Source organism: Lithobates pipiens, unplaced genomic scaffold, assembly GCF_037356315.1.
Source record: "Lithobates pipiens isolate NorthernLeopardFrog02 unplaced genomic scaffold, aLitPip1_a1.2 Scaffold_18, whole genome shotgun sequence".
NCBI lineage: Eukaryota > Metazoa > Chordata > Amphibia > Anura > Ranidae > Lithobates > Lithobates pipiens.
Genome location: NW_027507758.1, coordinates 585,464,731 through 585,491,469, shown reverse-complemented (window position 1 = coordinate 585,491,469; position 26,739 = coordinate 585,464,731). Strand labels below are relative to the sequence as shown.

Below are 26,739 nucleotides of genomic sequence, written 5' to 3'. Positions count from 1 at the left end.
TTCTGACAGGTGCCCACTCGTACTTCTACAATTCTTGCCTAGACGAGAACTAAGTCACGGGTCCTCAATCGCAACCTCCTGGGACTCATCACATGCCCCAGGAGGCTGGGGGACCCATCTGAATGTACTGCATGATCTTGTGCATGCACAGTGGGAAGCCAGCTGTGAGACATAAGGAAGTCACAGCCGGCTCTTCCCACATCAAATATGGAGGCTCAGACCTGAAGCTTGGCAAATGATCAGCTCCAGTGAAGACAGCTCTGGACTGGACTTCTGGGCTGATGAGTGTCTGTTTGCTAAAGTCAGCAACTACAGTATTTGTAGCATATGATGTTCAATTTTTTAAAAGTGGACAAAAGTTTCTCTTTAAGTAATGGAAAAGTTTTTGCGAAACATGAACAGGCCAATAGCAGAAATGTAAAAATTGCTCTGATCCATGGTGGGCGTACAAGTGTGAGAGGGAAGTGGTTAGTACATATCTGTAATATAATAAATATACAGGGACAGACTTATTATTTGTTGATGTGTCTGTTTATTATTATTATTATTATTATTATTATTATGTTATTAATATTATTATTATGTTTATTGAAGAATCATGTTCAACTAAGCAAGATGTAATCTGGTTTACTAGATAAAAGCAGTAGATGATCAGAATGGAAACAGGATATTCTAAAATATCTTCTTTAGGGTTTGCATCCCGTTATATATTGCTTGTGGTTCTTCCCTTTGCAACGATTGTTCCAACCCGGCCTACAACAGAAGACGACATAATAAAGTACACTCACAGGGTAAATGATCATTCTATACATCACTAAGGAAGCTTCAGTGCTCATCACCAAATAAAAGGAAGGAAAACTCCTAACTATGTAAATATACAGCGGGTAAAATAAGTATTGAACACATCACCATTTTTCTAGGTAAATATATTTCTAAAGATGCTATTGACATGTGGTTTGTACCACGTGTCGGTAACAACCCATGCAATCCATACATACAAAGAAACCAAAACAAGTTCAGATATTCAATTATGTGTAATAAAATGTAGTGACACAGGGAAAAGGTATTGAACATGCTAACTGAAATGTATTTAATACTTCGTACGAAATCCTTTATTGGTAATGACAGCTTCAAGGCGCCTTCTGTATGGAGAAACTAGTCGCATGCATTGCTCAAGTGTGATTTTGGCCCATTCTTCCACACAAACAGTCTTCAGATCTTGAAGGTTCCGTGGACCTCGCCTATGAACTCTGATCTTTAGTTCTTTCCATAGATTATCTATTGGATTCAAATCAGGTGATTGTCTGGGCCATTCTAGCAGCTTCATTTTCTTTCTTTGAAACCAATTGAGAGTTTCCTTGGCTTTGTGTTTGGGATCATTGTCTTGCTGAAATGTCCACCCTCGCTTCATATTCATCTTTCTGGTAGATGGCAGAAGATTTTTAACAAGAATGTCCTGGTACATTCTTCCATTCATCCTTCCTTCAATGACATGAAGTTTGCCACTACCATATGCTGAAAAACCATGATGTTCCCACCTAAAAACTTTACTGTTGGTATGGGTTTTTTTTTTTTGGGGTGATGTGCAAACCATTTGACCTCCAAACATGGTGCGTATTATGGTGTCCAAAGAGTTCAATTTTAGTCTCATCTGACCAGACTATAGTCTCCCAGTATTTCACAGGCTTGTCTAACAAGCCTGTGAAATGCTTTTTCTTCAGCAATGGAGTCTTGCGTGGTGAGTGTGCATACAGGCCATGAAGGTTGAGTGCATTAGTGTACCCGCTAATTCCAGGTCTTTCTGAAGCTCTCCACAAGTGGGCCTTGGCTCCTGGACAACTCTTCTGGTAATTCTTTTCACTCCACTGTCAGAAATCTTGCGAGTAGCACCTGGTCGTGGCTGGTTTATGGTGAAATTTTGTTCTTTCCACTTCCGAAATATGGCCCCAACAGTGCTCACTGGAACATTCAGAAGTTTAGAAATCCTTATGTAACCAATGCCATCAGTATGTTTTGCAACAATAACATTGCAGAGGTCTTGAGAGCTCTTTGCTTTTGCCCATCATGAGATATTTCTTGTGTGACACCTTGGTAATGAGACACCTTTTTATAGGCCATCAGTTGAGCTTGAACCAGCTGATATAAATTTGCACTGACAAGGGGCAGGATTGCTTTCTAATTACTGATAGATTTCAGCTGGTGTCTTGGCTTTTCATGCCTTTTTGCACCTCCCTTTCTTCATGTGTTCAATACTTTTTCCCTGTGTCATCCCATTTTATTACACATAACTTAATTTATTATTTGTTTTGGTTTCTTTGTATGTATGGTGTGCATGGGTTGTTACCAGTGATGTAAGTAATTCAGTTAAAATAAACAGAGTTACTTAACGCAGTTACTTTAGAGGGTAACGAGTAATCTAACTGATTACTCTTCCCCTCATGGTAATGCTGTTCCCATTACTGGCGAAGTGAATGTTGGGGCCTCCATCGGCGAGAGTGACACCTTGCGAGCCCCATCGCCTGGTATGGATTTAAAGGGCAACCCCTACGCTAAAAAAAGGCATGGGGTCCCCCGAAGTCCATAGCAGACCCTTATCCAAACACGCAGCGTGGCCAGTCAGGAAAGGGGGTGGGGACGAGCGAGCGCCCCCCTCCTGAACCATACCAAGCCAGGTGCCCTCAACATGGGGGGGTGCTTTGGGGAAGGGGGGCCCCCCACCCCAAAGCACCTTGTCCCCATGTTGATGAGGACAAGGTCCTCTTCCCGCAACCCTGGCCGTTGGTTGTCAGGGTCTGTGGGCGGGGGGCTTATCAGAATCCAGGAGCCCCCTTTAATAAGGGGACCCCCAGATTCCGCCCCCCGGTCTTGTCGCTGTCGCCGCCACCTTCTTCTTCTTCTTCCTTCCGATGTTGACATGATGCTCTCTCCGGCCATAATGGTAGGGACGCGTTGTGCGGTCACATATAGGCATAAGGGGCAGGGTCACCGGGTGATGTCACATGGTGACCCGCCCCTTATGATGTCACAGTCCCCACATCCCTCGGGCTGTGGCATCATAAAGGGGCGGGGTCACCACATGGCATCACCCGGTGACCCCGCCCCTTATGCCTATATAAGTCGCCGCACAACGCGTCGCTGCCATTATGGCCAGAGAGAGCGTTGTGTCAACATCGGAAGGAAGAAGACGAAAGAAGAAGAAGAAGAAGGCGGCGGCTACAGCGACAATCGACAAGACCGGGCCAACGCTAGTAAAAGAGCTGTGAGAAGATTGCGAAGGCCTGACAGAAGAAGCGAAGAGCGGGACAAGACCCCCGAAGTCGGAAGAAGACCCCCGGAGAAAGCCGGGCTCCTCTGCTAGTAAAAGAGCTAGCAGTAAAAGAGCAGAAGATAGCCCGGCGAGAAGACCCACGGAGCTGTCTAATAAAGTACTTTAAAAACCTGTGTTGTGTTTTTTTATTAACACTTTTTTTCCCAGGTGAATGGGTAGGGGTACATCGTACCCCATACTCATTCACATAGGGTAGAGGTGCGGAATCTGGGGGCCCCCTTATTAAAGGGGGCTCCCGGATAATTCTGATAAGCCCCCCACCCGCAGACCCTGACAACCAATGGCCAGGGTTGTCGGGAAGAGCCCCTTGTCCTCATCAACATGGGGACAAGGTGTTTGGGGGTGAGGGGGCCGCAGGGCCCCCCCTTCCCAAAGCACCCCCCATGTTGAGAGCACGCGGCCTGGTACGGTTCAGGAGGGGGGGGCGTTCGTCCCCACCCCCTTTTCTGACTGGCCGGGCTGCGTGCTCAGATAAGGGTCTGCTATGGACTTTGGGGGGATCCCCACACCGCTTTTTCGGCGTAGGGGTTCCCCTGTAAATCCATACCAGGTGACGGGGCTTGCGAGGTGTCAATCTCGCCAATGGAGGCGGCGACATTCACTTCCTTCGCTAGTCCCGTCTATAGAATATTAAAAAAAAGGTCACAGTTACTTTGCTGTGTAACTAATCACTTTTCCAATGTAGTAACCAGGTTACTAACTCAATTAATTTTTGGGAGAAGTAATTTGTAACTTAACTAGTTACTTTTTTAAAGTAAGATGACCAACACTGGTTGTTACCAACATGTGGTGAACATTTCATGTCAATAGCACCTTTACAAATATATTTATCTAAAAAAATGGTGACGTGTTCAATACTTGTGAGGAGGCCTCCCGGAGGAATCGGCCTATTGCCCTTGCGGAGCACAACCCTGCTCGGTTGTGTGAGTGACCTGAAGTGCCAGAGACACAGTGATCAGATTGGGAAGATCTAGAGACACTCATTTGAGCATCGGAAGACCAGATCCACCTATCGGAACGGAACGGAGTGACGGAGACGGCTAACATAGAAGCAAGCTGCAAACACCGAACCAAAGTTACCATACCAAGCTTCAGATCCAGTTGGTGAGCGGGTTGTGGCCCATAGTTTATTAACTATTTGAACCTAGTCAGACTTATATACAGGCCTCGCTGGGATCCATAGTCCTACGGTGGAGGAGTATAGCAACTGATATTAGGCAGGCATAAGGCCTACTTACTATCGCACCTCAAGTATTGTATTATAGTTACGGAAGCAACACTAAGATCATCATTAACTCAACTTTAATTACTTTAACCCTTGGATTACAAATTATCAGGAATTATCATTGCTAGCGAAGACAAGAAGACCAAAGAGACTGAGTACTTTAACCACTTTGCGCCCGCTCTATAGCCAAAAGATGGCTACAGAACGGACGCTAACTGCCGGGAGGGCATCCCACAGCCAATCACAGATCGTGCTAAATGGCCAATCACAGCGGCCATTTAGCACTCGATCGGGCTATCCAATGTGAGGTGATCTCATATGTAAACATATGAAATCATCTCTCATCGCCGGCACCCCTCCTCACACAGAGACAGCGTGTGAGAAGGGAGAGCTTCCGTGCTGCAGCGGCTGTGAGTACACACACGCACACAGTAAAACACACACACACACACACACACACATGCACAGTAAAACACACACACACTGAAACACACACACACATGCGACCTGTCCCCAGTGCCACCTATCAGTGCCATCTGTCCCCAGTGCCACCTGTCAGTGCCATGTGTCCCCAGTGCCACCTTTAATGCCATCTGTCCCCAGTGCCACCTAACAGTGTCATCTGTTCCCAGTACCACCTATCCCCAGTGCCACCTATCCGTGCCACCTGTCCCCAGTGTCATGTGTCCCCAGTGCCGCCTGTCCCTAGTGCCACGTGTCCCCAGTGCCACCTGTCCCTAGTGCCATGTATCCCCAGTGCCACCTGTCAGTGTCACATGTCATCAGTGCCACATATCAGTGCCACCTGTCAGTGTCACATGTCATCAGTGCCACATATCAGTGCCACGTGTTAGTGTCACGTGTCATCAGTGCCACGTGTTAGTGCCATCTGTCATCAGTGTCAGGTGTCATCAGTGCCACGTATTAGTGCCATCTGTCATCAGTGCCACGTATTAGTGCCATCTGTCATCAGTGCCACATATTAGTGCCATCTGTCATCAGTGCCACGTATTAGTACCATCTGTCATCAGTGCAACATCAGTGTCACGTGTCATCAGTGCCACAGATAAGTTCCATCTGTCATCGGTGTCAAGTGTAATCAGTGCCACGTACTAGTGCCATCTGTCATCTTTGTCACGTGCCATCAGTGCCATGTATCAGTGCCATCTGCCATCAGTGCCACGTCAGTGTCACGTGTCATTGTCCTGGTGCTCCAGGGCCTTCAAAAGTATAATAGGTAGTCAACAAGTTTGATGTGTAATTTATGCTCCTAGAACACGTGACGGCGCTCCCTGCATGTTGGGTCTCTCTAAGGCTGCTTTCACACTGGGGCGGTATTCAGGCGTTACATCGCTAAAAATAGCGCCTGTGTAACGCCTGAAAAAAACCGGCCCCTTTAACTCCAGTGTGAAAGCCGGAGGGCTTTCACACTGGAGCGATGCGCTGGCAGGACGGTGAAAAAAGTCCTGCTAGCCGCATCTTTGCAGCGGTGAAGGAGCGGTGTATTCACCGCTCCTATACCGCTCGTACCCATTGAAATCAATGGGACACCGCGGCAATACCGCCGGCAAAGCGCCGCTGCAGCGGCGCTTTGTGGGCGGGTTTAACCCCTTTTCGGCCACTAGCGGGGGTTAAAACCACCCCGCTAGCGCCCGCACACCGCCGCTAAAACTACGGTAAAGCGCCGCTAAAAATAGCGGCGCTTTACCGCCGACGCTGCTCCCGCCCCAGTGTGAAAGCAGCCTAAGTGGCCAGGCTGTGAAAAAGTCCCACACATGTGGTATCAAAATACACAGGAGGAGTAGCAAAAAATAATTTGGGGTGTCATTTGTGGTATACACATGCCATGTGAGAGAAATAACCTATTACAATGACAATTTTGTGGGAAAAAAAATAAAAAACGAAAAAAAAATCTTAATTTTGCAAAGAATTGTGGGAAAAAGTGACAACACCAAAAACTTCACTATGCCTCTTACTAAATACCTTTGAATGTCTACTTTCCAAAAGGTCATTTGGGGGGTATTTGTACTTTCCTGGCTTGTTCGGGTTGCAAGAATTGAGATAGACCACCAGTACATCAGATGTGATCAATTTTTTATGATTCACACCACAGCTTGTAGACTCTCTAACTTTCACAAAGACCAAATAATATCCACTAATTTGGGTTATTTTTACCAAAGATATGTAGCAGTATAAATTGTGGCCAAAATGTATGAAGAAAAATTAATAATTTGCATACTTTTATCACAGAAACAAAGAAAATTTTGTGTTTTTTACAAATTTTTGGTCTTTTTTCATTTATAGCACAAAAAATAAAAAACCCAGAGGTGATCAAATACCACCAAAAGAAAGCTCTATTTGTGGGGAAAAAAAGGACAAAAAATTAATTTGGGTACAGCGTTGCGAGTTGTGAGTAATTGTCATTCAAAGTGTGAGAGCACCGAAAGCTGAAAATTGGTCTGGGCAGGAGGGGTGTTTAAGTGCCCAGTAGGCAAGTGGTTAAGTGAGATCTCACACATAGGTATAAATGTAGGGGAGCTGCCTTATAATTACATTGTTTATAATTGTTATATCAAAAGTCATTGTTCTGTCATTCTATGTTGGGATGACAGCACAATTATTGTGACCACCTGTTTGCCAATACTTATAGTAAAATATACTTTGGTTAAGTACCCCGTCAAGGGAGAATACATGGAGAGCAATGCCAGTGCCTCTTTAAGGGAAGGCCCAGGGTCATTCAAAAAGTGGACCATGTCGTCAGCGTAATGTGCCACTTTTTCAGTGATGTTACCTACCTGAATGCCTTTAAAGAGGGGAGAAATACATATGGCATTGGTTCCATCACTAGCGCAAACAGCGCTGGGGACAATGGGCAGCCCTGTCTGGTCCCCCTGCCAATGGAAAAAACTTCACCACCCAAATTTGTGCCATAGGGGCTTTGTATAGGATCTTGATGCAGTTATGAAAACGTGGACCAAAACCCATCATTTCTAACACAGCCGACATGTAGACCCAATCTACTGAATCAAAAGATTTCTCTATGTCAAGCATAACCAGAACCCTAGAAGCTGATTCATCAGGGGGGAGCTGCAAGTGAGTCAGAACTCTGCGTAGATTAATGTCAGTTGATTTCTGGGGGATAAAGCCAGTTTAATCAATACCAACCAAGGATGATAAGAGTTTGGTCAATCTAGTTGCTAGCACATTGGTCAGGACTTTAAGATCTTAATTCAAAAGGGAAATCGGCCTATAGGACGCACAATACTTGGGGTCTTTCCCTGGCTTGGGTATGAGTATAATATGTGCCTGATACATAGAAGAGGGAAAGGACTGTGACTCATAGCTCTCTGAAAAGACCTTGCATAGCCTGGGAGCTATATGTTCAAAAATTTGCCAGGACTAAGCCACATCCCTGTTTAAAGTAAAGCAATACTGGATTAGTTGTGTCAATTACAAGTATGTCTAGTGTGGGGATAAGATTTCTATGTTATATTTATGCCTTACCACGCATTTAAGTCTTTAATGCTTTTCACGCTCTTCTTAAGGCAACTAATGTCATCGCTAAAATCGTCATTTAGAAATTCTAGAGAAGGAAATAAAATGGAAAATGATTAACGAGCAAATTTTTTATTTTTTATTTTTTTTATGCATCAGAGAACAGCCAGGAGTTTGTACTGATTTCAGCGGCGGCCGTGGCCCGGGTAACCGATGTTAATAACCAGTTTATTATCACCACTTGTGTGAGGATGTCTAGGCTGCTGAACCATCATATGCATTTTCTCTCTTTTTTTTTTTTTTCCCCCTCTTTTCTCTTTTTCCTTTTGTCCCTTTCCTTTCTTTCTTCTTCTTCTTTATTTTCATTTAATACTTAAATTATTTCTATTTATTATACTTTATGCAAACAAACAAATAAAAATAAAAATTACACAAAATAAAAACAAATTATATACAGAACAGTAACAAGGATATTTCTTTTGTTGGGGTGTTTCAGTATTTTCTATTTTCATTTACCCAGCATTTTATCACTCCCTCCTCCCTTCCCCCCCCCCAACCCGACCCCCCCCCCCCCTCCAGGTTGAACACCAGCTCCTAATTTTACCCTCCGTAGATTTTAAATTACCCTATTCTTCATCCATTTTTTTTATTTATCAGGTGGGTACCCTCTTTCATTCAACCATGGTCTCCATATTTTCTCAAACCTTCTGAGGTTTCCCCTGCGTATATATACAGTCTTCTCTTTCCAAATTAGATTATTAATAACTTGGGTCCATTCACTCAAAAGAGGCGCTTTCTCAGACTGCCATTTCTGCGCGATCAATTTCCGCGCTTGAAATAAACACCGTATAACTGCCAACGTGGTATCTTTTTGTTCCCCCGTTATTTTCCTATATCCCAAAATACAGATTTTGGGGTCTAGATCCAGCTTGGTCCCAAAAGTTTTATTTATAATTTCTACTATTCCCTCCCAATATCGAAAGAGCTTTGGGCACCTCCACATCATGTGTATAAGATCCCCATGTCCTCGGCATCTAGGGCAGTCGGCGTCCATCCTTCTTCCAAATAGTAACAGCCTCTTAGGAGTGAAATAGGCCCTATATAGTAACATTAAATGTGATACTTTCTGTGACGGGGAGACTGATACCCATGGTCCCAGTTCCAATATTCTCTTCCACTGTTCCTCTGTGATTTCACCTATATCCTCCTCCCACTTCTTCTTTTGCTTAGCTAGGCCTGGTTCTATTTCAGTAGTCTTACATATTAGTTCATAAAGGGTAGATATAGCTCCCTGGGGTTTATCTATTTTCATTATCTCCTGGGAAAGGGATATCTTATCCCATTCAGGTATCTGTAGGGCAAACTGCGCTGTCAGGGCGTGCCGGAGCTGCAAGTATCGATAGAATGTTTTTTGCGGTACGTCAAATTCCCTTTTTAAGTCTACAAATGTTTTCAAAGTACTACCATCATAAATATGACTTAACCTAATTATACCCTTCTTTTCCCAGGTGCTGATTTTCCCAATTGACCGTACTTCTTGCAAATTCATATTATCCCATAATGGGGTATATTCTGTCCATCCTTTACATCCCATCATCTTTTTTACCGTTCTCCATACTTTGCTTACCATATTTGTTATGGGGTCCTTACGATGAAAAGAACTTGCCTCCAGTACCTCCACCACGGTTTTATGTGGGGCTCCTATCAGCATTGCTCTGCCATTTGGGTTAACCTCCCCCTCCTGATCACAACACACCAAATGTTGCAGCTGGGCTGCTAAATAATAATTCCTGGGGCTGGGGACCGCCAATCCCCCCCTGTCTGTTGGCTGCTGTAATGCCTGGAGTCGAATTCTCGCCTGTCCCCCCTTCCAGATTAACTTCCAGAAGAGGGTCTCCAGTTTTTTAAACCACTTTTTCCCTATCCACACTGGGGCATTATGCAGGGCATATAACAATTGTGGCAGCCATATCATCTTTATCAGGCTACATCTGCCCGCTACTGACAGTGGGAGTCGACTCCAGGCATCACAGCTTCGCTTAAATTAACGAGCAAATTTAGTTTACTTTAAAGCAGTTTTATCTCTTAGTTAAAATTTTTTAAATGTCAGGACATATAAAAAGCACACAACTGTTCCAACCACCATTCCTCCGATTCTTTCTCTATTCAAGAGCTACAACTGTTTATTTTTCCAGGAGTTTGAGATGCTTCCCTAAACACAGAGTATGGCTGCTCCTGGTGACTGCTATATCTGGGCTGTGTCCTGTAAAGATGTATGGACCAGCAGAAGGAACCACAGAGTGCAGTTGGGGGACCTGGAAGAGAGTAATATGAGGAGATCATTGCTCTACAGAAAGTGAAGATCAGAGGAAGGGGCAGTGACCATTGTTCTGGAAGATAGTGAAGATCAGAGGAAGGGGCAGTGACCATTGTTCTGGAAGGTATTGAAGATCAGAGGAAGGGACAGTGACTGTTATTCCACAAGATAGTGAAGATCAGAGGATAGGGGCAGTGACCATTGTTCTGGAGGATAGGGAAGATCAGAGGAGGGGGGCAGTGACCATTGTTCTGGAGGATAGTGAAGATCAGAGGAAGGGGCAGTGATCATTGTTCTGGAGGATAGGGAAGATCAGAGGAGGGGGCAGTGACCATTGTTCTGGAGGATAGTGAAGATCAGAGGAAGGGGCAGTGATCATTGTTCTGGAAGATAGTGAAGATCAGAGGAAGGGCCAGTGATCATTGTTCTGGAAGAAAGTGAAGATCTAAGGAAGGGACATTGACCATTGTTCTAGAAGATAGTGAAGATTGAAGGTAAGGGCAATGACCATTGTTCTGGAAGATAGTGAAGATCAGAGAAAGGGGCAGGGGCCATTGTTCTGGAAGATAATGAAGATCAGAGGAAGGGGCAGTGACCATTGCTCTGGAAGATAGTGACGATCAGAGGAAAGGACAATGACCATTGTTCTGGAAGATAGTGAAGGTCGGAGGAGGGGGCAGTGACCATTGTTCTGAAAGATATTGAAGATTTCAGGAAGGGGCAGTGACCATTGTTCTGGAAGTTAGTGACGATCATAGGAAGGGGCAGTGACCATTATTCTGGAAATTAGAGAAGATCAGAGGAAGGGGCAGTGACCATTTTTTTCTGGAAGATAGTAAAGATTGGAGGAATGGGCAATGACCATTGTTCTGGAAGATAGCGAAGATCGGAGGAAGGGCCAGTGACCATTACTCTGTAAGAAAGTGAAGATCAAGAGAAGGGGGAGTCACCATTGCTATGCAAGATAGTGAAGATTGGAGGAAGGAGCAGTGGAACAGGTTAGAACAAGACAACAAGAGCTACAGCTTTCTATTCTTTCAGGAATTTTAGATTCTTCCCCAAACACAGACTATGACTCCTTCTGCTGACAGCTACATCTGGGCTGTGTCCTGTAGAGATGTAAGGGCCAGCAGGAAGAATCTAAGAGTGCAGTTGGGGGATCTGAAAGTGAGGAATGTGAGAAGACGGTATTCTACCGAAAGTGAAGATTAAAGGAAGGGGCAGTCACTGTGCAAGATGGTGAAGATTGGAGGAAGGAGCAGTGGAACAGGTGAGAGCAAGCTTTTGCATGTCTTAGTTATTTCAGTTTATTTTTAACCAGGCAATACTTTAAGGATTTTCCTAGAAAAACAAATAAAGCAAAACTAACACGACTACCATATTGCTATTTATGGTTTTATCTACATAGTGCTATAGAGAGCTATAATTTGAATTACACACCAAAGTACAATAATATTATTGGTTTAAGGAGTTGTGGACCTTGAGTCCAGTCAGTTATGCACCTGTGATGAACTGATCTAATACTGTCAGTTTTGATATTTTAATTTCCATGCTGCTCTGGAGAATGGAAACCGGAATGTAACAGGATACAGGTAAAAGAACCAAAAATAGTCACTTACTAGAACAAGGTAAGATGCTCATATATAAGATGCTATAATTTAAATAACACATCAAAGGCCAATGATGTTATTGGTTTAAGGAGTTTTGCACCATGAGTCTAGTGAGTTGTTCCCCATGAGATGTCATCTATCAAGGAATTGATGAATGCTCTCCCCAGCCCTGCACAATGAAAACTGGAATGCAACAGGATACAAGAAATAAACACAAAAAGTATTCACTTACTGGAACATGGAATTTTGCAAACATTTTTAGAAGGAGCCTTTCCATCCTTACAATGTTGTCTACTGTTAAGTTGGCATAAGCCAAAGCCATGGCCGTTCTTGAGTTTCTTTTTTAACTTGAAATTGTAGTTGCTTGAATGTCTAAATAAGCACATCCCTTCCAAAATAAAAACAAATAAGAAAAGTAAAAATAAGTACCATACTGTACATTACCATAAAACCAGTGTACCAAACCACCCATCAAACCAACCATGTATATACCTATCCATCCATACTTCCTTATCTCGATTCATCCACCCATCCTCAACATACTATACTTGTTTGTTTCTTGCTTCTGACTAGGGATGAACAAATTTGAGAGCTTTAGTTTTTTTGCAAAATTTCACCATTGTGGCAAAATGTACTGAAGTCAACAGAGACATTTTTTGTGGTTTCTGGTGGGTTTTAATGGGGGAACGAGCATTGAATGTCTCCTGAGGATCACAGAAGCTTCTTTCAACTATCTTGCATCTGTTTTGTGCCAACAAAGTCTCATTAGACTAATTTTATGATGTTTTACAGAAAAAAAAAGATAACAAAAAAGTAAAAATAAAAATGTAAAGCTATAGTACACAAATAATTACACAAAAAGACACAAATACAAAGAACTCTAAAGCCCCATACACACTATCAGATTGTCTGCTGATTTTTTTCCATCAGATTTACCAAAACCATATAATATAAGGTCAAACCTTAGGGGTTTCAATGTGTATGCAATCAGGCAGGCCCTTGTACTACATGGATTTGGTAAACCTGAAGGAAAAAATCAGCAGACAATCTGATAGTGTGTATGGGGCTTAAGGGACCTATTTATAAAATAAAATGCCTCACCAGTTGGCACAAATAATTTCCATAATATGTGTATTTCCTATGATCGTCAGATCAACCTGGTCATATTCTCCTAATTGTGGTATTTCCAAAATATACATATATTAGACACATTACAGAGATTATTTTTGAAGGATGTGTGAATGCACACATTTTTTAATAAATAGCACCCTTAATTAAATAAACAAAACTACTGTAAATACAACATTGTGCATCCCTACCTAAACAGTTTGAGTGAAATTGAGAGTTTCTGCTATGGGGAAATTTTACCGATGGCCAAGTCAATTTCCCTTAAATCACTGCTCATCCCCACTACTGACCTGGGTTTTGTCGATGAAGTTGGAAGGCAAAGTTTGATTACTAAATTGGAGGGTATGCTCTTTTCCTACTGCTCAGATGCTTTGCATTTTCTTTGCAAAGTTCTATTCTGCTGTGATGTTTTTGTTTTTTTCTTGCTTACAATTCAGTGTGGATACAAGTCAGAAGCAGGTCAGGAACAAATCAAAGGCAAGTCACAAGCAACTATAGTACCAATTTTATCTGTTGAGATAATTATATTCTGAAAAATACATTTTTTTTTACCTGAGGTTGGTTTGATAGGGACGGACTAAGAAGGTTAGTGCATGCCCGTTGATGCCTAATTGCTTCATGACTCATCTCTATAAGCTGGACTGGGCAAAGATCCGTTTATAATTATAGAATGGTTGCTTGCTAATTTCAATTTTTTTTATAGATGAATGGCAGAAAAAAGGGGAAGCACAACTTTTTTCATGAACACATTGGGGCTGATTTACTAAAACTGGAGAGTGCAAAATCTGGTGCAAGTCTGCATAAAAACCAATCAGATTCCAGAATTTTTGCCAAAGCTTAAAGTGTTCGTAAAGTCACTATGTGACTTTACATGTATCCAATGCAGGTATTCTGCCATTAACAAAGGTGATTCCCCATGTGATGTCAGCCAGCCAGTAGAGGGAAGATGTATTGTTAATTATGTTTTGTTAATAAAAGGCTGCTATGGCCATTTAAATCCATTCTAAGTTGATCATGTCTTATTTATATAAGGTGGGTAAGATGGCATGGTCACAGCAGCCGGCAAGACGGCAATACATGAGTCAAGGTATTTAGCCTTTTTTGATTTTAAACAAACACCTACACTTTTTTTTAATGGCAGGCTGCCTGCATGGGATATATTGATATGTGCTGCATTATGTAACTAAATAGCAGCGGGAGGAGCAGAGAGGAAAGCACTCTGATGCTGACAGGGAGGTAGGGGGAGAGACTGTCAGAGGAGAGATGAGAGCTGCCGATGACGGAGACATGTAAACTGACCATGGTAATCGGGCTCAGCAGCCATGATTTTCACAGTCAGCAGAGGCAATGGGACACAGGAACGGGAGGGATCAACCAGGTTTATTACTAGATAGGAAGAGAAGATTTTTTTTTTTTAGGGTTCCAAACCCTTTAATTGAACAAGCCAAAGTTGGATGCTGAATGGCTATCATGGACAGCTGCATCAGATTTTTGCACTCCCCAGTTTTAGTAAATCCACCTCATTGCCAATACATTTTTACTGTAGTATATGAGTTTTATATTTACAAAAGCAGTGATATCATTGCTGTAGTAGCTAAATAATATATTAGCAATAATAATAGTAATAATACTAATAATAATAACTAGGGATGAGCCGAAACACCTTCCTGTTCGGTTTGCAGCAGAACATGCGAACAGGCAAAAAAATTTGTCAAAAAAACGCAAACACCATTAAAGTCTATGGGACACGAACATGAATAATCAAAAGTGTTCATTTTAAAGGCTTATATGCAAGTTATTGTCATAAAAAGTGTTTTGGAACCTGGGTCCTGCCCCAGGGGACATGTATCAATGCAAATTTTATTTTTAAAAACTGAGGTTTTTTTTGGGAGCAGTGATTTTTTTAATGCTTAAAGTGAAACAATAAAAATTAAATATTCCTTTAATTTTGGTTCAGGGTTCCCCTTAAAATCCATACCAGACCATTTTGGGGGGATCCATACACCATTTTTTTTTAATTGGCACAGGGATCCCCTTAATATTCATATCAGACCCAAAGGGTCTGGTATGGATTTTACGTGGACCCCCACGCAATTTTTAAATTTTGATTCAGGGTTCCCCTTAATATTCATACCAGACCCAAAGGGCCTGGTAATGCATGGGGGGGGGGGGGAGATCACATGCTCTTTTTTTTTAATTATCTGTATCTATATCGCCGAGACCCCGTAATTCATTACAGCTGCGGTCAGTTTTAAATGACAATTTTTCCTTTAGAAATGTAATTTTGCTGTGGTACTGTTCTAAACACAGGAAAAAAACGCCACTTTACAGGCATACTATAGACACCCCTCAGACACGATATTTAAAGGAATATTTCATTTTTACTGTTTTACTTTAACCACTTGCCGACCGCCGCACGACGATGTACGTCGACAGAATGGCACGGGCAGGCATATGGGCGTACCTGTACGTCCCTGCCTTCCCGCGGGTGGGGGGCCCGATCGGCCCCCCCCGGTGCCTGCGGCGGTCGGTATTCGTTCGGGAGCGATCCGGGATGAGGGGGCGGCCATTCATTCATGGCTACCCCCTCGCGATCGCTCCCGACGAATGGAAATCCTTCGTGACATCACTTCCTCTCCTGTAATGTAAACACAGGAGAGGAAGTGATGTAATCTCTCGTCCGTGTCGGTATTTTTCGTTCCGACACCGAGGAGAGAGGATCGGTGAGTTGCACCAACACGACACTTCACAGTAGAACATGCCAGGCACACTCACACCCCCCCCTTTACCCCCCGATCACCCCCCCAATTACCCCTGCCCCCCCAGTCACAGTGACACCAATGCATTTTTTTTTTTTTTTGCATTGGTGTCATTTGTGACTGTAATAACTGTTAGGGCAGTTAGGGTTAGCCCCCTTTAGTTCTAATGTACCCCCCTAACCCCCCCCAATAAAGGTTTAACCCCGTGATCACCCCCCGTCGCCAGTGTCACTAAGGCTGGGTTCACATTGCAGCGGTTTATGAGAACGGATGTGATTCACACCGCACTGCAGTGCAAATCACATCCGATCTCTGCGATTCGAGTTCAGCCATTCGCCGCACCCGCCGCACCCGCCGCAAATCCGCACGGGACCCTTTTTTTGGTCCGCAGCAGAATCGGATCGCATGGGTGTTCACACCATGCGATCCGAGTTTGCAGATCGCACTGCGATATGCGAACTGATCTGGGGGTGTCATTAACATTTCACTGACACTCCCAGCAGTTCGCATAGGGCAGTGTGAACTGCCGCCGGGAGGCATGCGATGCGGGAACCCGCCGCGGATTCGTGGCGTTCCCGCATCGCTCCAGTGTGAACCCAGCCTAATAAGCGATCGTTTTTCTGATCGCTGTATTAGTGTCACGGGTGACGCTAGTTAGGCAGGTAGGTATTTAGGTTCGCCGCAGCTTTTTATAGCGCCAGGGACCCCCATATACTACCGCATAAAGCCCCCTGATTGCCCCCTAGTTAACCCTTTCACTAGTGATCACCATATAACTGTTACAGGTGACGCTGGTTGGTTAGTTATTTTTTTATAGTTTCAGGGCACCCGCCATTTATTACCTAATAAAGGTTTAACCCCCTGATCACCCGGCGGGTGTCATTTGTGACTGTAATAACTGTTAGGGCAGTTAGGGTTAGCCCCCTTTAGTTCTAAGGTACCCCCCTAACCCCCCCAATAAAGGTTTAACCCCGTGATCACCCCCCGTCGCCAGTGTCACTAAGGCTGGGTTCACATTGCAGCGGTTTATGAGAACGGATGTGATTCGCACCGCACTGCAGTGCAAATCACATCCGATCTCTGTGCGATTCGAGTTCAGCCATACAGATAGTATGGCTGAATTCGCGTTGCACCCGCCGCACCCGCCGCAAACTCGCACGGGACCCTTTTTTTGGTCCGCAGCAGAATCGGATCGCATGGGTGTTCACACCATGCGATCCGAGTTTGCAGATCGCACTGCGATATGCGAACTGATCTGGGGGTGTCATTAACATTTCACTGACACTCCCAGCAGTTCGCATAGGGCAGTGTGAACTGCCGCCGGGAGGCATGCGATGCGGGAACCCGCCGCGGATTCGTGGCGTTCCCGCATCGCTCCAGTGTGAACCCAGCCTAATAAGCGATCGTTTTTCTGATCGCTGTATTAGTGTCACAGGTGACGCTAGTTAGGCAGGTAGGTATTTAGGTTCGCTGCAGCTTTTTATAGCGCCAGGGACCCCCATATACTACCGCATAAAGCCCCCTGATTGCCCCCTAGTTAACCCTTTCACCAGTGATCACCATATAACTGTTACAGGTGACGCTGGTTGGTTAGTTATTTTTTTATAGTTTCAGGGCACCCGCCATTTATTACCTAGTCTCACTAGTGTACCCCTAAATTTAGGGGTGTCTACTTTCCAAAATGGGGTCATTTGGGGGGGGGTTTGTGCCATCTTGGCATTTTATGGCCTTCAAAACTGTAACGCCCTTAGAAAGCCTGAAGGCGGTGCTTGGTTTTCGGGGCCCCGTACGCGGCTAGGCTCCCAAAAAGTCCCACATATGTGGTATCCCCGTACTCAGGAGAAGCAGCAGAATTTATTTTGGGGTGTCATTTCACATATGCCCATGGCATGCGTGAGCAATATATCATTTAGTGACAACTTTGTGAAAAAAAAAAAAAAAAAGTTTGTAATTTTCCCGCAACTTGTGGCAAAATATAAAATATTCCATGGACTCAACATGCCTCTCAGCAAATAGCTTGGGGTGTCTACTTTCTAAAATGGGGTCATTTGTGGGGGTTTTGTGCCATCTTGGCATTTTATGGCCTTCAAAACTGTAATAGGTAGTGAGGAGTGAAGTCAAATATTTACGCCCTTAGAAAACCTGAAGGCGGTTCTTGGCTTTCGGGGCCCCGTATGCGGCTAGGCTCCCAAAAAATCCCACACATGTGGTATCCCCGTACTCAGGAGACGCAGCAGAATTTATTTTGGGGTGTCATTTCACATATGTCCATGGCATGCGTGAGCAATATATCATTTAGTGACAACTTTGTGAAAAAAAAATTTAAAAAAATTAAAGTTTGTAATTTTCCCGCAACTTGTGGCAAAATATAAAATATTCCATGGACTCAACATGCCTCTCAGCAAATAGCTTGGGGTGTCTACTTTCTAAAATGGGGTCATTTGTGGGGATTTTGTGCCATCTTGGCATTTTATGGCCTTCAAAACTGTAATAGGTAGTGAGAAGTGAAATCAAAAATTTACGCCCTTAGAAAGCCTGAAGGCGGTGCTTGGTTTTCGGGGCCCCGTACGCGGGCCCCGTAGGCTCCCAAAAAGTCCCACATATGTGGTATCCCCGTACTCAGGAGAAGCAGCAGAATTTATTTTGGGGTATCATTTCACATATGCCCATAGCATGTGTGAGCAATATATCATTTAGTGACAACTTTGTGTAAAAAAAAAAAACAAAAAATTTTTTTTTGTCATTATTGAATCGCTTGAGGCAAAAAAATAAAATATTTAATGGGCTCAACATGCCACTTATCAATTTCCTTAGGGGGTCTACTTTCCAAAATGGGGTCATTTGGGGGGGGTTTTGTACTGCCCTGCCATTTTAGCACCTCAAGAAATGAGATAGGCAGTCGTAAACTAAAAGCTGCGTAAATTCCAGAAAACGTACCTTAGTTTGTAGATGTGACAACTTTTGCGCAAACCAATAAATATACAGTTATTGACTTTTTTTTTACCAAAGACATGTGGCTGAATACATTTTGGCCTAAATGTATGACTAAAATTGAGTTTATTGGATTTTTCTAATAACAAAAAGTAGAAAATATCATTTTTTTTCAAAATTTGCGGTCTTTTTATGTTTATATCGCAAAAAATAAAAATCGCAGAGTCAGTCAAATACCTTTAAAAGAAAGCTCTATTTGTGGGAAGAAAAGGACGCAAATTTCGTTTGGGTACAACATTGCATGACCGCGCAATTACCAGTTAAAGCAGCGCAGTGCCAAAGTGTAAAAAGACCTCTGGTCATTTACCAGCAAAATGGTCCGGTCTGAAAGTGGTTAAGCTTTCAAAAAATCACTGTTCCCAAAAAAAGGGCGTTTTAAAAAAAAATGTTTGTATTGATACAGGTGATACTTGAAAAACTAGAATATCATGCAAAAGTTCATTTATTTCATTAATGCAACCTAAAAGGTGAAACCAATATATGAGATATACTCATTACATGTAAAGCAAGATAGTTTAACCACTTGCCGACCGCCGCACGACGATATACGTCGGCAGAATGGCACGGGCAGGCATATGGGCGTATATATAAGTCCCTGCCTGCCCGCGGGTGGGGGGCCCGATCGGGCCCCCCCCGGTGCCTGCGGCGGTCGGCATTCCTTCGAGAGCGATCCGGGATGAGGGGACGGCCATTCATTCATGGCCACCCCCTCGCGATCGCTCTCGACGAATGGAAATCCTCAGTGACATCACTTCCTCTCCTGTAATGTAAACACAGGAGAGGAAGTGATGTATTCTCTCCTCCGTGTCGGTATTTTTCGTTCCGGCACCGAGGAGAGAGGTTCGGTGAGTTGCACCAACACACCACACATACAGTAGAACATGCCAGGCACACTCACACCCCCCCTTTACCCCCCGATCACCCCCCCAATTACCCCTGCCCCCCCCCCCCCAGTCACAGTGACACCAATTGCTTTTTTTTTTTTTTTTTTTGCATTGGTGTCATTTGTGACTGTAATAACTGTTAGGGCAGTTAGGGTTAGCCCCCTTTAGTTCTAATGTACCCCCCTAACCCCCCCAATAAAGGTTTAACCCCGTGATCACCCCCCGTCGCCAGTGTCACTAAGGCTGGGTTCACATTGCAGCGGTTTGAGAACGGATGTGATTCGCACCGCACTGCAGTGCAAATCACATCCGATCTCTGTGCGATTCGAGTTCAGCCATACAGATAGTATGGCTGAATTCGTGTCGCACCCGCCGCACCCGCTGCAAACTCGCACGGGACCCTTTTTTTGGTCCGCAGCAGAATCGGATCGCATGGGTGTTCACACCATGCGATCCGAGTTTGCAGATCGCACTGCGATATGCGAACTGATCTGGGGGTGTCATTATTTCACTGACACTCCCAGCAGTTCGCATAGGGCAGTGTGAACTGCCGCCGGGAGGCATGCGATGCGGGAACCCGCCGCGGATTCGTGGCGTTCCCGCATCGCTCCAGTGTGAACCCAGCCTAATAAGCGATCATTTTTCTGATCGCTGTATTAGTGTCACAGGTGACGCTAGTTAGGCAGGTAGGTATTTAGGTTCGCCGCAACTTTTTATAGCGCCAGGGACCCCCATATACTACCGCATAAAGCCCCCTGATTGCCCCCTAGTTAACCCTTTCACCAGTGATCACCATATAACTGTTACAGGTGACGCTGGTTGGTTAGTTATTTTTTTATAGTTTCAGGGCACCCGCCATTTATTACCTAATAAAGGTTTAACCCCCTGATCACCCGGCGGGTGTCATTTGTGACTGTAATAACTGTTAGGGCAGTTAGGGTTAGCCTCCTTTAGTTCTAAGGTACCCCCCTAACCCCCCCAATAAAGGTTTAACCCCGTGATCACCCCCCGTCGCCAGTGTCACTAAGGCTGGGTTCACATTGCAGCGGTTTATGAGAACGGATGTGATTCGCACCGCACTGCAGTGCAAATCACATCCGATCTCTGTGCGATTCGAGTTCAGCCATACAGATAGTATGGCTGAATTCGTGTCGCACCCGCCGCACCCGCCGCACCCGCCGCAAACTCGCACGGGACCCTTTTTTTGGTCCGCAGCAGAATCGGATCGCATGGGTGTTCACACCATGCAATCCGAGTTTGCAGATCGCACTGCGATATGCGAACTGATCTGGGGGTGTCATTAACATTTCACTGACACTCCCAGCAGTTCGCATAGGGCAGTGTGAACTGCCGCCGGGAGGCATGTGATGCGGGAACCCGCCGCGGATTCGTGGCGTTCCCGCATCGCTCCAGTGTGAACCCAGCCTAATAAGCGATCGTTTTTCTGATCACTGTATTAGTGTCACAGGTGACGCTAGTTAGGCAGGTAGGTATTTAGGTTCGCCGCAGCTTTTTATAGCGCCAGGGACCCCCATATACTACCGCATAAAGCCCCCTGATTGCCCCCTAGTTAACCCTTTCACCAGTGATCACCATATAACTGTTACAGGTGACGCTGGTTGGTTAGTTATTTTTTTTATAGTTTCAGGGCACCCGCCATTTATTACCTAGTCTCACTAGTGTACCCCTAAATTTAGGGGTGTCTACTTTCCAAAATGGGGTCATTTGGGGGGGGTTTGTGCCATCTTGGCATTTTATGGCCTTCAAAACTGTAACGCCCTTAGAAAGCCTGAAGACGGTGCTTGGTTTTCGGGGCCCCGTACGCGGCTAGGCTCCCAAAAAGTCCCACATATGTGGTATCCCCGTACTCAGGAGAAGCAGCAGAATTTATTTTGGGGTGTCATTTCACATATGCCCATGGCATGCGTGAGCAATATATCATTTAGTGACAACTTTGTGAAAAAAAAAAAAAAAAAAGTTTGTAATTTTCCCGCAACTTGTGGCAAAATATAAAATATTCCATGGACTCAACATGCCTCTCAGCAAATAGCTTGGGGTGTCTACTTTCTAAAATGGGGTCATTTGTGGGGGTTTTGTGCCATCTTGGCATTTTATGGCCTTCAAAACTGTAATAGGTAGTGAGGAGTGAAGTCAAATATTTACGCCCTTAGAAAACCTGAAGGCGGTTCTTGGCTTTCGGGGCCCCGTAGGCGGCTAGGCTCCCAAAAAATCCCACACGTGTGGTATCCCCGTACTCAGGAGAAGCAGCAGAATTTATTTTGTGGTGTCATTTCACATATGCCCATAGCATGTGTGAGCAATATATCATTTAGTGACAACTTTGTGTAAAAAAAAAAAAAAATTATTTTTTTGTCATTATTCAATCGCTTGAGGCAAAAAAATAAAATATTCGATGGGCTCAACATGCCACTTATCAATTTCCTTAGGGGGTCTACTTTCCAAAATGGGGTCATTTGGGGGGGTTTTGTACTGCCCTGCCATTTTAGCACCTCAAGAACTGAGATAGGCAGTCGTAAACTAAAAGCTGCGTAAATTCCAGAAAACGTACCTTAGTTTGTAGATGTGACAACTTTTGCGCAAACCAATAAATATACAGTTATTGACTTTTTTTTTTACCAAAGACATGTGGCTGAATACATTTTGGCCTAAATGTATGACTAAAATTGAATTTATTGGATTTTTCTAATAACAAAAAGTAGAAAATATCATTTTTTTTCAAAATTTGCGGTCTTTTTCCATTTATATCGCAAAAAATAAAAATCGCAGAGGCAATCAAATACCATCAAAAGAAAGCTCTATTTGTGGGAAGAAAAGGACGCAAATTTTGTTTGGGTACAACATTGCATGACCGCGCAATTACCAGTTAAAGCAGCGCAGTGCCAAATTGTAAAAAGACCTCTGGTCATTTACCAGCAAAATGGTCCGGTCTGAAAGTGGTTAAGCCGTGATTTGTCAAAATTGTGATGATTATGGCTTACAGCCCATGAAAACCCCAAATCCACAATCTCCGAAAATTCTAATTTTACATGCAATCCATAAAACAAGGATTGTACATAGAACAATATCGGACCTCTGAAAAGTATAACCATGCATATGTACTCAGTACTTGCTTTGGGCCCTTTTCAGCAATTACTGCCTCAATGCGGTGCAGCATGGAAGCTATCAGCCTGTGGAACTGCTGAGGTGTTATGGAAGACCAGGATGCTTCAATATTGGCCTTCAGCTCTTCTGCATTGTTCGGTCTCATGTCTCTCATCTTTCTCTTGGCACGCCCCATAGATTCCCTATGGGGTTCAGGTCAGGTGAGTTTGCTGGCCAATCAAGCACAGTAGTCCCATGGTCATTGAACCAAGTTTTGGTGCTTTTGGCAGTGCCAAGTCCTGCTGGAAAATGAAGTCAGCATCCCCATAGAGCTCGTCTGAGGAAGGAGTCATGAAGTGCTCCAAAATCTCCTGGTAGATGGCTTGCGTTGACCCTGGACTTAATGAAGCACAGTGAACCAACACCAACAGATGACATGGCTCCCCAAATCAACACAGACTGTGGAAACTTCACACTGGATCCTTGGTTTCCATATGAGATGCAAAATTTGGTCTGTTTTTCATTAGCCCAGGTAAGACGCTTCTGAGGTTGTTTGTTGTTCAAGAGTGGCTTGACAAGAGGAATATAACATTTGAAGCCCATGTCCATGTTTCATCTGTGTGTGGTGGCTCTTGTTGCACTGACTCTAGCCTCAGTCCACTCCTTGTGAAAGACCCCAACACTTTTGAATGGCCTTTTCCTGACAATCCTCTCCAGGCTGCGGTCATCCCTGCTGCTTGTGCACATTTTTCTTCCACACTTTTTCCCTTCCAGATAACTTTCTATTAATGTGCTTTGATACAGCACTTTGGGAACATCCAACTTCTTTTGCAATTACCTTTTGAGGCTTTCCCTCCTTATGGAGGGTGTCAATGAAGGTTTTCTGCACAACTATCAGGTCAGCAGTCTTCCCCATGATTGTGATTCCTACTGAACCAGACTGAGAGACAATTTAAAGGCCCAGGAACCCTTTACAGGTATTATGGCTTAATTAGCTGATCAGAGTGGGAGCACCTTTTCACAATATTCAAATTTTCTGAGATTGTGGATTTGGGGTTTTCATGAGCTGTAAGCCATTATCATCACAATTATGACAAATCACGACTTGAACTATCTTGTTTTGCATGTAATGAGTCTATCTCATATATTAGTTTCACCTTTTAAGTTGCATTAGTGAAATAAATGAACTTTTGCACGATATTCACATTTTTCGAGTATCACCTGTACATGTCCACTGGGGCAGGTCCCCAAACACTTTTAATGACAATAACTTGCATATAAGCCTTTAAAATTAGCACTTTTGATTTTTCATGTTAGTGTCCCATAGACTTCAACGGTGTTGCGGTAGTTTTCGAATTTGTCGCGAACACTGCATATTGTTCATTGTTCGGCGAACAGGCGAACACGCGACGTTCAACTCGAACTTCGGGCTCATTGCTGATAATAACGCTAATAATAATAATACTTAAAAATAATAGTGATAGTAGTAATAATAATAATGCTAACGTAGTTAAATCAACCCCATTGTCAGTCCATTTTTAACCCTTTAACGTTCTGCTATACCGCTTGGTAGAGCACATTTTGAGTCACGTTAACTCATTGAAAAAATGTGGACTTTAAAGGGTTAATGTAGTATATGTGTTTTATATTTACAAAAGCAGTAGTGTTAATGCTGTAGTAGTTAAAAATGCACTTACTGATACTTAAAACTGTAAAATGTCATTAAAGTATATGTAAACTGTAACAATTAATCTTATTCGTTCTCTTTTGTTGTGTTAACGGCTAAGTTCACCTTCTAAACCGGACCTTGCCCTCTTCCCGGTGACACTAGGTGAGGTTTCTTCTCCCCGCAGCTGCTGTCACATTTTAAAAAGGCTGTGCTGCAGTGTCTTCTGCCAGATTTGGAGTACTCTGTATACCCTGTATACACTGTCCGGGTTCATGTCGGCAGGGTGATGGTGTCACCCGCTACATTATGGAAAACTAAGGAAAAATGAGTATCTTACTGAACTTTGTTTCCCCTACAGGTGTTTTTTCCTGTTTTATAAAGTGTTTTAGCAATGGTGGCAGGAACACTTTAGACAGGTGGAACTTCATTTCTCTCACACGCTCCCCCTCCCAGAAACTGCAGCTCACAGTGACAGGGTTTTAAAACAGAAGCAATGCTGCCAATCCCGAAAGCAGTGAACAGGACTAGTTGTGGCTAGGTGTTTATTGAAAAAAAAGGCTTGTGAATCAGCAGTGACAATGCTTATTGCCATCACACTGTAGTGCAAACAGGCACAGCTTACATGGGATGGGCAATGTTGCTCCAAATTCTGCAGCAGTGCAGCATTGTTACCATACCATCACAGGAAGCTGCATGAGGTGGATATCACAATTTGTGGGACTTTGCATGTAAACAAAGAGAAAACTATAACTGCAGGCACATTTATAATTAAGTGCCACAGCACATGTGTTTTACATTGGGAGGCCATAGTCCATAATTAATATGATGTTTGGGGAGGGTTAATTCACTTAGACCTACCCTAAGATGTAAAAACAAGACCTCCTGACCACTGAAAGTGCTAATTAGCTCTCATTAAGTTTTGCCAATTTTAAAAAAAATCTTTCTTCATCTCAACAATTCCAATTTTATTCAAATTGATAATGAAAAAAAGTGCTGAATCAAGCATTTCCTTCTTTTGTCTGTTAGGTGAACGAGATAAGCATAACAGAGGAAATCAGATATCTATCAATGTACAGTTAGCATGATTCTATCCTCATGCTTTTGTACTGTTTTGACTTATCTTTGTGCATACACTATATTTAGTTATGTGTACTTACAGCTAGCAGCACTAATCTTTGCATGTCCAGCCAGTTTTAAATTGTTGACCATGCGCAGTATCACACAACGGTCCTCCTCCTTTTGTAGGGGTGTCTGAACATTTGTGACCATTTTTTCAGAGTCACCGTGGTCATTCTGAAATGTAATATGCTGCTTATTCTGTGTGGTTGCTTGTTCTGTATAACTATCCAGATCAGAAGATGATAGATCATTGCTGGAGGCCTTTTGAGTCACATGACTACTTGACTGCCTATGGTCATTTCTTTCATTTGGTGGTTTGCTACTGTTGCTATCAAATTTGACAGTTGTTGCTACTTCATCTTTGATTGGCTTGAAAACTCCAGCTGGTTCATTGTCTCCTGGACCTGGTGGAACAGTGTTGAAATATTCTTTTGATTCACTGTCTTCTGGACCTGGTCTTTTGTTTGCTTGCTCATTATCTTCTAAACCTGTCAGAACAGTGCTGGTAGATTCTGCTCGCTCGCTGTCTTTTTGGCTTGGTGGGACAGTACTTGTGTTCTCTACTGGCTCCCTGTTTCCTGGACTCGGTGGAACAATGCTGGAATTGTCTTCTGGCTTATTTTTTTCTGGACCTGGTGGAGTAGTGCTGGCTGATTCTTCTGGCTCACTGTCTCTTGGATTTGATATAACAGTGCTGGTAGATTTTGTGGGCTTACTGTCTCCTGCACCTGGGTGAAGAGTGCTTGCATTGTCTGAAGGCTTACTGTTTGCTGGACCTGGTCTAACAGTAATGGTGTGGTCTGCTAGCTCATAGCTTCCTGAACCTGGAGGAACTGTGTTGGTATTGTCAATAGGCTCACTTTTTGCTGGTCCTGGTAGAACTGTGCTGGTATCGTCTGATGGCCTATTATCTCCTAGACCTGGTGGAACAGTGCTGGTAAATTCTGTTGGCTCGCTGTCTCCTGGACCTGGTGGAACAGTGCGGGTATTGTCCACTAGCTCTCTGTCTTCTAGACCCGTTGGAATTTTGCTGGTATTATCTGCTTGCTTATTGTCTCCTGGACCTGGTGAAACAGTGCTTGCACTATCTGTAGGCTCACTTTTTGCAGGAC

At 43.7% G+C, this 26,739-nt stretch overlaps 1 protein-coding gene across 1 annotated transcript; it reads right to left on the bottom strand.

The window, feature by feature from the left end:
• Positions 1-686: 686 nt before the first annotated feature.
• LOC143990303 (lysozyme C-1-like) lies at positions 687-25,777 on the bottom strand. The gene is made up of 4 exons (XM_077490357.1): positions 25,666-25,777; positions 12,208-12,363; positions 8,058-8,136; positions 687-753 (listed from the first exon to the last, which is right to left on the bottom strand). Exons 1-4 carry the CDS (start codon positions 25,775-25,777, stop codon positions 687-689), a joined length of 414 nt encoding a protein of 137 aa, XP_077346483.1.
• Between the last annotated feature and the right edge of the window lie 962 nt (positions 25,778-26,739).

What these genes read in the sequence shown, in the direction of transcription:
- LOC143990303 (XM_077490357.1), bottom strand. Translation starts at nt 25,777, where the DNA reads ATGGTCACAAATGTTCAGACACCCCTACAAAAGGAGGAGGACCGTTGT. An exon ending in AAAGATTAGTGCTGCTAGCT is followed by an intron (nt 12,364 to 25,665) that starts GTAAGTACACAT and finishes TTATTTTGGAAG; the next exon opens with GGATGTGCTTATTTAGACAT. An exon ending in TTGCAAAATTCCATGTTCCA is followed by an intron (nt 8,137 to 12,207) that starts GTAAGTGAATAC and finishes TTCCTTCTCTAG; the next exon opens with AATTTCTAAATGACGATTTT.